The 12425-nt window shown below is 44.9% G+C and overlaps 1 protein-coding gene across 4 annotated transcripts in view; it reads left to right on the top strand.

Annotated features, from left to right (window-relative positions):
- The first annotated feature begins 916 nt into the window (after positions 1–916).
- The window catches only part of pik3r3b (phosphoinositide-3-kinase, regulatory subunit 3b (gamma)), a 170461-nt gene continuing 158952 nt past the window's right edge, over positions 917–12425 (top strand). For 2 of the 4 annotated variants that reach the window (XM_071915096.2, XM_071915094.2), the window contains exon 1: positions 917–1342. In XM_071915096.2, coding sequence (XP_071771197.1) covers positions 991–1342 — 352 coding nt within the window. In that variant the 5' untranslated portion in view covers positions 917–990. Of the gene's footprint in view, positions 1347–1993; positions 2007–11893; positions 11907–12425 lie in introns of all 4 variants that reach the window. The other 2 variants (XM_071915098.2, XM_071915095.2) reach the window with 2 other exon arrangements.

The following is a 12425-nucleotide window of genomic DNA, read 5'->3' on the forward strand; positions in this document are numbered from 1 at the left end:
TAAGAATTTGAGATAGTATGTGATAATAACATTACAACTTTATTGAAGTTTGCAGGTGCCTCTGTCTGTGTTGGGACGTGTGACGAGAGGCTGCATAGAGAAGAAAGGCGCAGGAGCTGTGTGAGCGGGATTGCATACAGAAGAGTGCACACAGGGGCGCGCTGAATAAGAAGCCAAATTCTGCACTGCAGTGGATTTCCTCAGGTGTGTGTGGCGCGTCTGTCCGTGTGGGTGGGTGTCACACTTGACAGAGGACACAGAGAACAGACCCTGTACCCTTTCTCATCGCCGCTGGCATCCACAGAAGAACCTGCAGAACCTTGGGGCATTGTCTGTAGGTCACCCTGTCCTAGAAAACTGTGCCACCCTCATTTTCCAGCCCCCCCCCTCTTTGCCTCTCCCCATTACAGACACAGTGTGGTGGCTAGTCTGTCTGCCTCACTGCTGCCCACAGTCTGCCCATGTGGATCACAAAAGCACGCAGGCCTCTGCCTGGAGAGCTGTGACCGACCGGCCGATTCTTACTGTGGATTGTTCGAGAGCTAGACGTGTGACCAAACTAAGGACTGAAGTGCGAACACAGACCGACCGACTGGCTTATATTTTAATAACATATATTTAGTTAACTTTCATCGTAGCTGGAGGACTTATATTCTGCCTATACCGTTGTTTTTAACCATCTTGGATTAAAAGGTTGGACCCGGTTCTGAGAGGTTTATAGAACTAAAGGTGTGCAATTACACCTCAGGGATCAGATTTCTATTTGTCCATTTCTACTGTGTCATCCAAGTCAGTGCGACACAGCAAATCTCAGGCGGCATCAGAGGTTTTCCCAGGTTTAGGCGTGGAGTTCCAGTTTCACCTCAGGGATTTTAAACAGATTTTTAAACAGAATTTTATTAACCGAGTCATTGAATTCATCTTAACGCAGCAAATCTCAGGTGTTGTCATTTTTTTGGCTTTGGAACCACCCTATGAACTCCTGTTACCATGGCATCTGACAGTTTCCAGTACCGGGCGCTCTTTGAGTACAAGCGGGAGCGCGGTGATGACATCAGCCTCCAGCCAGGCGACCTGCTCACGGTCCCCAAGGCCTCCCTGATGACCACAGCAGGACTGGACTACCAGGAGGGGGATGAGCGAAGCCCCAAAGGCTGGCTACACGGCACCAATGAGCGGACCAAAGAGAAGGGAGACTTTCCGGGAACCTTTGTGGAGTATGTTGGGGTGGTGAGAGTGGGCCCTCCCGCTGCCAAGCCCTGGCCCAGGCCCGTACCCCCGACTCCTGGGGGGTCACAGGCCACTGTGGGGCCTCAGCCCCCTGGGGCGGCCACTGCCTCAGGTGAGTGCCACCCAAATAGCCCGATATCTACTACAGGGAGTAACGCAGCCAGCCAGGCTTGCTTTTTATTCATCTGACCCCATTTTATTTCAGATGACATTTCTTTGGTGGTTTTCTTTGCGTCTCTTTGGTTAAAGATGAGTTACCAGTTGGGCTGTATAGATTCAAAGTAATGAATAGACCTGCCAGTGCCCTAAACATTTTGAGTTGTTCTTGCCTGATATGACACTGCTGTGTAAAAGTGGCTACCGTTGCATAATAGCCCTGCCTGAAGCCTTGTAGGCCTAAATATCTCTCTTTGTCCGAGAGGATTCCCATTCAACCCTTTGGTGTTTTGTTTACGTTGCGGGAGAAACAAGCTTGAATTTGAGGCTACGTTATTGTGGCACATTAGTTGTGTTTGGTAAAGTGTGACAAATAAAAGCTGTATGTTTGCCATGTAGCTACAGATTTACCTTACTCCAGGCTGCTGCACGTACTCTGGGAGGAAGGGGATCAATGGCCATACTTCTCACCCACAGTGCAGTTCTGAGATGCATTCCCCCATATTGTGGCTTACTATCGACTGTAATTAGTTCCCTACTGTATACCTAGACAGCCTTGCATTCAGGTTCCACTGGTGTTGTCTTGCAATATTTCTCTCTTACACAGAAGAAGAATTTACGTTGATAATATAGGGATGATATAGCCATTAGAAGATGCATTGCAATTAGAAGATTGTGTATGCATGCAAGCATGCACATCTGTGTGTATCGGCCTAGGGCACTCGCAGCCTGCTGGATTTTTTTGATGATTTATTTAGGACCCAGCACCAGCAGTCAGTAACGAGGACGAGAGGGACTTGGGTAGCGCAGCCCAAAATGTAAAAAGCATTGCGAAACAAAATGCCCCACTTAAAAAGCTATTCTCAACCCTGCAGGCTTTGATTAGTGTTTTTACAGGGTTGGGGTGGTTAGCTCTGTTTTAGCCCTGGGTGTCTGGTAAGGGCTATATTGCGGAGTTAGTTTAGGTCCGCTATGTTTACGGCTCTTCATTCTAAATGGGTCAGACAGAGAGCAATGTTCTCTCCTCTCCATCCTATGCCAGCTCTCTGCTCTCTCTAATTGTCTGGCCTGCCCATCTCTTTTATGGGAGTGGGTTAGGTCCGTTGTATATATAAATAACATATACTGTTCTAGACTCGGGTATATATCTCTCTCCCTCTTTCCGTCTGTCCCTCTCTCCCTACTCACTATGGTGTTACTGTACAAGACTCCTAGTCATACCATGTGCGCTAGCTAGGTCACTCTCCCCTCCTTCCATTCCTCTATCCATCCCCTAGCATCTTGCAGCCACACAAGGCTGTGTTTGTCCTGAATAATTGATTGGCTGGCGCACTGGCTGCCTGACATGCCACATTCCTGCAGTCACAAATCACCCCAGTGGTGTAGCAGTAGCACAGGGCAGCACAACGGGCTCTGCTGAGGGAATGCTAACCGATCTGCAAACTCCATCACTGCTGACAAGCAGGCACGCCCTGCTCTGTTTTCCTCAGAGTACGCTGCTCGGCAAGAACATTCCTGAGGGTGTATCGAATTATTTTTCTGAGAATACGAGTGATCTAAGATCACTGGTCCATTCAAATAATTTTATATGTAGTGCGTCAGATGGCTTAAAGTCCTCCCCCAGTGACCTGAGAAAATACAGACAGACGTTTCAATCCTGGTTTACCAGGAAAAGGGATTCCTACCAATTGAAATCATTACAGGTGTGAATCCAGTTCATCTGCTACACAGGTGAACCTCACTTTGACTGGTATTGTGACTGTTGGAGATTAGGAGGGGACAGAGGTGGAAAGTAACCAATTACAACTACAGCATTTACTCTACTTGAGTACATTTGTTTTAAGTAACTTTTCTAAGTACTTTTAAAAGTATATACATTCATACTGAATGAAAGTCAAGTAATTGCAGTCAATCTGTACTTAACCTCCTATAAATTATACTAGTTTTGTTGAGATGATTATAAAAGGACCATCCCAAAACCTTGAAATTATAATGTCATCATATAATTTGCAAGGTGCCACACCAAAATGGGAGTGGTGGTCTATACTTTTTCTGGGTAATTTTGGAACTTTGGAACTCAATGATATTCTTTCAAAAGTGACTAAATAACTGTACATTTTAGCAAGTTACTCTTCAGCCACTTATAGTAATTTATTGTAAAGAGAATGTGAAGATTGACATACAGTTGGCTATATGTAATGGAAACTTAGAGCAGAGGGTTGAATCGTGTGATGTAGCAGAGACTGAATCAGCCCAGCTGACAGTCCTATTATTCTAAATATAGCAAGAGGGGATTTCTCTAAAATTCCCCACGGCTAGTGTCCTTTCAGAGATCCTTCAGTTTTCAGCAAAACACATCACCATAAAGTCAACTTTTTAGGAGTTGAGGAAAACTTTGCAGATTTTTTCCATCGCCTCCAGTCTTTAATTAATGCATAATTTTACATTCACATTTCAAGGATTTAGCTGACGATCTTATCTAGAGCAAATTACTTAGTAAGCTGGTGGTCCACTATCTGGATGTTGATGGATGCACATTGGCTGTTCTGGGGAACCTGTAACCTTTTGATCTCTCATTGCCTTTTTAGTGGTGTAGCCTGCTACCAAGGTTGTGAAATATTGTCCCAGTGGATAAGGTTAGCTGCCAGTCAAACCAACAAAAAAGGCAAAATTGGAAACACAAAGTTTCTACAGGAAACCAGCGATTAGAAATACAGCCCCTGTATATAACATCCTCCAGACCTGAGATCGCATGAAGTGTACCCACAGAGCTTGGTTGGATACCCCTCTGGTGTATTATAATAATCTCATTTAACATTGAACATGGCTGCCATTGATTTAAATTAAACTTATGTGAATGTATCACAGTCAGTGTTGCCCTCCCCACAACCTGTCTCCACCTGTCCCCTCCCGTCTGCCAGGGACTGGTGGTGTTGAGGTGACATGAGAATCAAGTTAAGTTGTGAATTCCCTTTGAGGCAGCTGCTTTGAAGGGTTAATCACTGATGCTCAAAGAATGACAGATGAATCACATAGGAAGATCTGAATTATTAACTGGACATGCAGTATTTTTCTTACATCTTCCTCCACCTCTTCTTCCCGCTCCTTCTTCTGCCACCCTCCTGGTTTCCTCCCTCCTCTCCCACGCATCTTTCCTTCTCCTCGTCCTCCACCTCCTCTAGCCACCCACCTCCTTTCTTTATTTCTTTTTCTCCCCTCCTCCTCTTCCTCTGCCGTCTTCCTCTACTGCTTTCCATGTTCCCTTTCCACCTGTTGTCCTGTACAGCCAGTTCCCTTTCAGCAGCCATGCTGTGATTAAATCAGGTGCGATACCTAATAGCCCTAACAGGGCTCATAGCGGCAATCAATGCGCAACACTATCTGACACCCTCTGATTGTGAATACCCTCCTACATTTCCCAACCTGATGCCTTACCCTTCCCTTAGGGGAGCTGTTTGTTAGCTCCATACAACATTAATTATGACAGTAGGCTAATGAATCCCTGGTGGAGTCCTAATCACCATCTACCTACAGGTATAGGAGAAATAGGGAGGAGCTAGGAGGCTAAGGTAATCAGAGTTCATGGTGAAGCTAATGGGCTAATCACACGCAGCGCACTGCTGAGCTGTGATAAGCCAGCCAGTGTGTTTTATCTCTGGATGCACCCTAGCTCACTACGTCGCGCTATCCTTTGATGTAAATGAGGGAAGCAATTAGATGCGAGCGAGAAGACTAGACGTCCCTTGATCATTCTGCCCGGAGACATTGATTGAAACAGTTTGGTCAAATAGCGCAAATATGTTACAGTGCCATCCATTACATCCCCATGGAGAGACCCACTATTGCACAACATTTGAAAAATGAGTTGCAGAAGAGGCCCAAGTTACCTTCAAACAACCACAGAGCAGGACTGCAGAGTGAACATGGTTGCCCCTGAATAACACAATAACCCAACTCTATAGGACCACCTTGGAATCACACCTGCTTTGTGTGTGTGTGTGTGTGTGTGTGTGTGTGTGAGAGAGAGCTATATATAGCTTAATATACACAATGGGACCAGTGTGTGCACGTGATTCAGTGGTCTTTTCTGTACAGATGTAACCTTGAAATGCTCGGTGTGGTCCCTTAGGTGAACATGTGTTTGTGTGTGTGTGTACACGCGAACACCCCGGAGTGTGTGTGCCTGTAGTTGACTGTGGAATGAGGTCAGGCCACACACGCAGAACTGCCCCGTCACCCTCTGATGCTCACTACATTCACTGTCTTTCTCTCTCTCTGTCTCTTTCTCATTTTCTCTCTCTTGCTCGCTCTCTGTCACACACACACACACACACACACCAGACCACACCGTCCCGTGTGGCCTCAGTATTGTACCCTCTGCAGAATGTCAGCCTGTTCTATCTCAGTTCCACCTTTATACCTCTTTCCTCCGTCTTTCCTCCAGCATCCCCCGCCCCCTATCAGTGTGGAAAAACACAATTAGCTGAGTATGTTGCCCTTGACCTACAGTGTGCGGTAAATACATGGTGGTGTTCCAGCGAGCCGCGGGTGATCAGACGGGCTCGTTTGATCTCCCTATCATTCCTGGCAGATCGCTTGTCATGTCTGCGGCGTGACCTGTTTGGTTCACAGCGAGGGATCCTCGTCTCGTCCACAAATGAGCACTAAACAAGCACGCTCCCACCTTCATAGTGTGATACTGTGGCAGATAGCGCCTCATTACATTCAGGCAGACCTGCTCCCCTGCGTGCCTAACACCTGAGACACACACACACTCACCCACACACACGGCAGATACTTGTCAAACAGTGGTGGTCGATAGCAATCAGACTTTTTAATTGAGCACCAGTCAGGCATTTTGAGTGTCTCTTTGTCTTCAAAGGTGGTGTGTGTGCTCAAGAGGAGTATGTTGAGTAGTACTTCGGATCGATGTGATCAGGTGCGTGATGAAATGCTGCAACACTGGATAATAACTGGGAGATCAAACACAATGAGAGAGTGAGAGAGAGAGAGAGAAAGAGAAAATGAGAGAGAGGGGAGGGATAGCAGAAGAAAGAAACACTAATCAGTAATTGGTAGCTTAGAGTTCGGAGAGAGACTAGCGTGGAAATCTGTGTGTGTGTGTGTGTGTATGTGTGTGTGAGTGATTGTGTGCACGCATGCGTTGGGAGTGTGACAGCCTGTGATCAGTTGTGTTTGCGGCTGTGTGATGGGTTCGGGGGCTGGGGGATCGATGCTTGCAGCATTGGCCTAATGAGCTGGCCAGGCTAAATTGCCTCATTTGTGGATTTATATTTACGTTAGCTCCAGTTGGCCTGTTAGCTCTTTGTTTAGACTCTAATGGGCTGGATGCACTGGGCTCGGAGTGTGTGTGTGTACTCTATATATATGCTGCACAGTGGAGGCGGGGGGAGGAAAGGGAAACGACGGGCAGAGAGAGGGAGAAAAAGAGAGGTTAGCTGGGCTGTATGGGAACATTGTTATTCTATAGAGACGTATCTGTGTGGAGGAGCAGATGTGCTGTAGATGTCTTTATATCTCAATGTCAAGATGAAGCGAGCTGGGGAGGTTGAAAATTCTCTTTCTTTGTGTTCTGTGAGCGAACCTCTCTTTCTGTCTGTCTTCACCCACTGGCTCTCAGTGACTTTCTCACAATCTCCCTCCTGTTATCCCCAAGGCTTTATTCCCATCTTCCTCTAGATCTGACCTCTCTTTCTTTCTCTTTTTGATCTTTTGTTGAGAAAAGCAGCAGTGCCCTTCTTTACTTTATAGAAGTAGGAGTTACAGGGTCGGTAGAGTTACGGCACGCATTGCCTGTATTGTATTGCCTGTACTGTATTGTATAGGCCTCAATTCCTATGTGATAGTCCACCCACTCCCCTAATATCTAAGCTAGGTTTCCACAGTACGGTATGCGGTTGGCATAGTGACATTATGAGATCGAGGCCTATGGGTCCTAGTCATCGGCATTTATGTGCTCTCCTTGTTGACGGACCACTTGTGTGTGTTTTAGTGTTTGTCTTTTATTCTCTCCTAGAGGCCATGTGTCATCCATGTGGAAATGTGGAGAATTGGGAATTGGCAGAACATTCCTTGGCTGCCTTGCTCTTCCTCTCAGTCTTTGTTTTCATTCTCCTTCGTCCCTTCTTTTTTTTTCTCCCTGGCTTTTGCTATCTTTCTCTAGCCCTTTGCACACACACACACACACACACGCACACCCCGCCTCTGCCCTACTTACATGTAAAGTCAGCTCTGCAGAGCAGCGCAGTGCGTCTGTCTGTCTCCCACATTTGGAGCCTGCAGACTGCGTGGCATGTGGGGCCTGGAGGTGATCGCTGCATGCCAATTAGGACATCTTAACGAACATCTTAACGAACATCTTAACGAGACGCTGCAGCACAGCAATTTACGCTGTCAATTTAACTCCCATCGTGAACTCACACACATCACACACTGCCAGGTCTTTGTCATTCGCCTCTCGATGAAAACATGACACACAGGAGACATGCAAATAGAATAACCTTTTAAAGCGCTGGAATGGACATATAATACTGAAATGAATTACCGATGGTACCGTGTGACCCTCAGCAATGATCATCTCATAAAATGGCTGAGAAATGAGTTTTGCTGCTTTTCACAATGACCAGATTCCCTGAATATTGCATTCAGCCACGCGACATGGGACCTATGTAGGAAACACTGGGCACATCAATAACTTTTCCTTTGTATATCCCAAGAAAAAGAGCAATAACAACAGTGTAGGTTGCATGCTAATGTCTTTAATCTCTGAAGTATTATTGTTTGTATAGGTGAGATTTATCGTCCCTGTTTTGAAAGTCAATTACCGGGGGCCAGAAAGCGTGTGTGTTAAATTGATGAATAGGGTAGCGCCCGAGTTCTATAGGGAAAGAAGCAGGTGATAAAAATATACATGGGAGTAACAAATAACACGGTAAGTAGCCATGAATAAAACAAGAGGGGGAAAGCACAGCGTAATCCTGGGAGACTGTGAGGATGCGCCATTCGGATATCTCACCATTGTAATTCTTTGATGTTCTGTACTGGTGACCCACCTGCACTCCTAGACATTAGTCTATTATATTGGACCGTTTCAGACTGTAGCCTGGAGTTATGGGAACAGTGTGAATGTTTGCGTCTGAGAGTTTTAGGTCACAGTATGAGCAGCAGGAGAGATTTTAGCAGAGGGGAGAGGAGGACCTGCATTAGGCTTCTTGAGGCAGGGAGTTGGAGGCAGGGGAGCCCTCTTGCACCTTGTCAATAAACCCAGGCTTTTATTTTACTGGCTGCCTAATTGGCCTTGGAATCACTGCACTGAGCCAAGAGGCATCTCCTCCAGAGCCAAGGAGGATTTACTTGTCAACAGTAAAAATACGCACCCACCAACACACACACACACCCACAAACAAACGCTCACCAACATACTCATGCTTTATTGATTTTTATTTCCAAAATAGATTTTTTTTTTTAGCTGTGGAAATAAAAAAAATCTAACCTGTTTGCCCCTGTAGGGAGGTTGTAGGGAGGGAGTTCAGGTAGTTAGTATTACATTTATTTTTTCACATGTATATTTGTCATTCTATTAGTATCTGAAAATCTTTCTCTGTATTCTCATGAGGGGAAACTCCACCACCCATGTGTGTGTGTGTGTGTGTGTGTGTGTGTGCATGTGTCTGTCTGTTAGGGCTGCAATTAATTGTGTGTAAATGTTGTATTTTAGTTTCCACAATTACAGTCGTCGAATACTTTACTTACTACTTTATGTTTATTTAGGACATCCGTAATTGAAAATGGACATGACATTGTTCTAATGTTATTTGCTGTGTAGTAAAATAATTTTGTTCCCTAAATCATCCAGACTAATAATCGCGATTAGTAATTCTGATCACGTCTCGCTAAATAATCTGGATTATCATTTTAGTCATAATCGTGCAGCTGTAGAGTCTGTCTGCCTGTTTGCATGTGTGTGTTTGTGTCTTGCGTTTGCTTGTGTGTGCCCATCAAGCTCTGTATTCTCTCCATGTTTCCATGAATCCCAAGCTGGCAACGTTATAAACACGGGCCTGTCAGCAGCGGAGATGCCGACTGTAAATCTGTGTCCTCCCAGATCCGTGTGCAGTGGCTCGGGACAAGGTTTTATGTTTAAAAAGAATGAGCGAGTGAAAGAAATCCCCCTGACCAGGAGAAATCTGCTTTCTTTCAATATCCTCCCATTCTTCAGACTGTTTATGGGCACCTATAAAATGACATGGTTTTTATGCCCTGGGTTTTACGGTCTACTCCTCTTCTGTGCATTTTAATGCCCTCTGAAGCCTCTCGATAGCCTTGCTTATAGTCATTTGACCAGTTTAATTTCAGCAATCTAAGGCATAGTAAAAATAATTTAAGCAGCTCTTTTGTCTTGGAGCTGTCCTGAGGCAGTAATGCGTTTTGGGGCTTGATGCATTACATTTATGCAGCTGCAAGGTACAGCACTGTTGATGTTAATGACCAGTTTTCAAGGGTTGTTAATAGATATTGTTCTTGCCCAATATCTTAATAAAGGAGATTTGCAAATGAGAAAGCCTGTGAAAGCCTCTTTTATGCCTTTTTTCCATGTTTGGAATTTTGGTTAGGTACTGACTACTGCATCTAATTTAAAATGTATATTTTAGCCATTTGGCTGCTCTTATTCAGAGTGACTTAGAATAAGTCCAACAGTAGAATCAGCAGACCACCAAAAGTACCAGCAACCGATAGTTAATAAGCCTTTATTGTACTCTTCATCTTATACTTTACTGGGTCCAACACCCCACTTTTGACTTTTGGCCAGGGCGTCCTTTTAAGACAAAGCAACTTTACCACCACCACTTAAAGTGATTTCATAGGTTGAAATGGGCAGCCATTTCATAGATGGCAGTAGATGGAAAAGGTGAACTGCTCTTGGCCTCATCTTGTCCCAGAGGTTAAAGACCAGAGCAGAGAAAAGTAGTCTGGCTGGAACAGAGTTGAGCACATTCCTCTCCCTCTCTTCCATTAGTGAGATGAGGAGCCAATTGGTGGAGCTGTTAACACTAATGCACAGAGAGAGAGAGACATAATGTAAACAGTACTATATTGTAGGGTACGTAATGCATTTGTATATTTAATCATTGATCGTATTTTTTATGTTCACTTTTTATACTTTGCTTTTATTGTTATTGCCAGGTTTTATTGTTATTACCCTTTCTCTTTCGTTTTTCCTTTATCTACTGTTTCCCCCCCTCTATATGCTTTGGCAACACAAATGCATATACATGTCATGTCAATAAAGCAAGCAGAGAGAGAGAGAGAGAGAGAGAGAGAGAGATAAAGAAGAGAGAGAGAGATGAAAGTGCAAAACAACGATCTTACAGATGTTACTTTTGTCCTGTCTATGCCTGTCATTGTACATTGTGCCAGTGTGTCTCCAAAAATGTGCTCATGGTATGTTTATGAGAAAGCTCAAGTCTTACAGAAAAGTTTCAGCCGAGCCAGAGAAGTGTTAGAAGTGATTAATTGGGTTGTTAAAGTAATGTAGAGGAGCAGATTTGGAGGGATTAGAAAGGTACTGTAACTGAGAGGAGGGATATATGGACAGTTTTTCTGGGCTTGACTGTTCCTTGCAGTTTCACATTAACACACACACACACACACACACACACACAGCACACACAAATGCACATGCACATACGGTACAAAGACACACACACTTATAGTTCTTCTTTGTCAAGCACACACACATAGACACACAGCTCTCCACCATCCCTCTGCTGTGCTTAAACCTCTGTTCTCAATGGAGCCATTGTCTTGGCACTGGAGCTGAGGAGAAGGACATACAGCTTGGCACCACTGGTACGATGTGTGTATGTGTGCGTGTGTGTGTGTGTGTGTGTGTGTCTGTGTGTGTGTGTGTGTCTGAGTGCCTATGTGTCAGCCAGAGAAGCCAGTTGGGATTATGTGGTGCCAAATGGTAGGGCTTTTGAGGTGAAAAGAGCCTCTGTTAAGCCAGGGGTATGTAGGGATAGAGGCTAAATCTGACACACACTTACACTCTCTCACACAGACACACACACACACACACACACGCACAAGCTTTGGCCTCTCACAGGCGGATCATTGAGCAACTCTTTCCAAATGCCTCTCTTGGCAGTATTCAAATGTTATGGAAAACGTGGCGGATGAAAAATACGGACAATTACAGTCAACTTTATTTAATTTGTGGAAGCTAACCTATTTGTCAAAGTCACTTGAGCTTCTCTTGTATGTGCACACACAGTTACATTTTAGCCAGTTCAGACGCTGCTTACCTCGAGCAACTCTGACAGCTGTTTTAAAGGGCCATGGTACAAGGGTTGACTGGCTTTGCTGTACGACTGTATGTTTACATGTAGATGTCAGTTCCTTGCGTCTTGGATATGGGGAGATTGGCCTCAGCCTTTGAAGAACCTGGGATGCATGGGAGAAGATTTTGACAGGATATACCAATTAGTCCGCCCCACACCGTGTAGAATGTTTCTGTGAAAACCCCACCGTATAGTTTTTCTCTGAGGAGAGGATTTGACTAGAAGAGCAATTTTGGTTCTTAATTATACAAAAAACCAAACAAACAAAAAAACAACTCCTGTGTGCAACCAGCTTAAGACAAAGAAATGAGGTCAGTGTTTCCCCTGTGCCAGCAGTTTGTCCTGTTCTGCCCGCATTGTGCCCACAGGTTAAATAGCGACTCCTTAATACATCTCCTCCTGTCTGCTTTCATCTTCCCGTGGAGAAAAAAAAAAGTGCACAGGTCCTCAAAAAGAGACAGAGAAATGAATGATGCCTCAGCACATAGTATATATGTACACACACACACACACAGAGAGAGAGTCCGGGCAGCTTTCTCGTTGTTGACACAGGTGCCGTTTCTCACTGTCCCCTGAACTTCTCTCTCTCTCTTCCTCCCGAGCCTCTCCCGTTTCAAAGCACACACACCTCAGGCCTCAATTTATATCATCCTCCAAACATTTATCTCCGGTCCTTGG

Source organism: Centroberyx gerrardi, chromosome 9 (genome assembly GCF_048128805.1).
Source record: "Centroberyx gerrardi isolate f3 chromosome 9, fCenGer3.hap1.cur.20231027, whole genome shotgun sequence".
In the NCBI taxonomy this organism is placed as follows: domain Eukaryota; kingdom Metazoa; phylum Chordata; class Actinopteri; order Beryciformes; family Berycidae; genus Centroberyx; species Centroberyx gerrardi.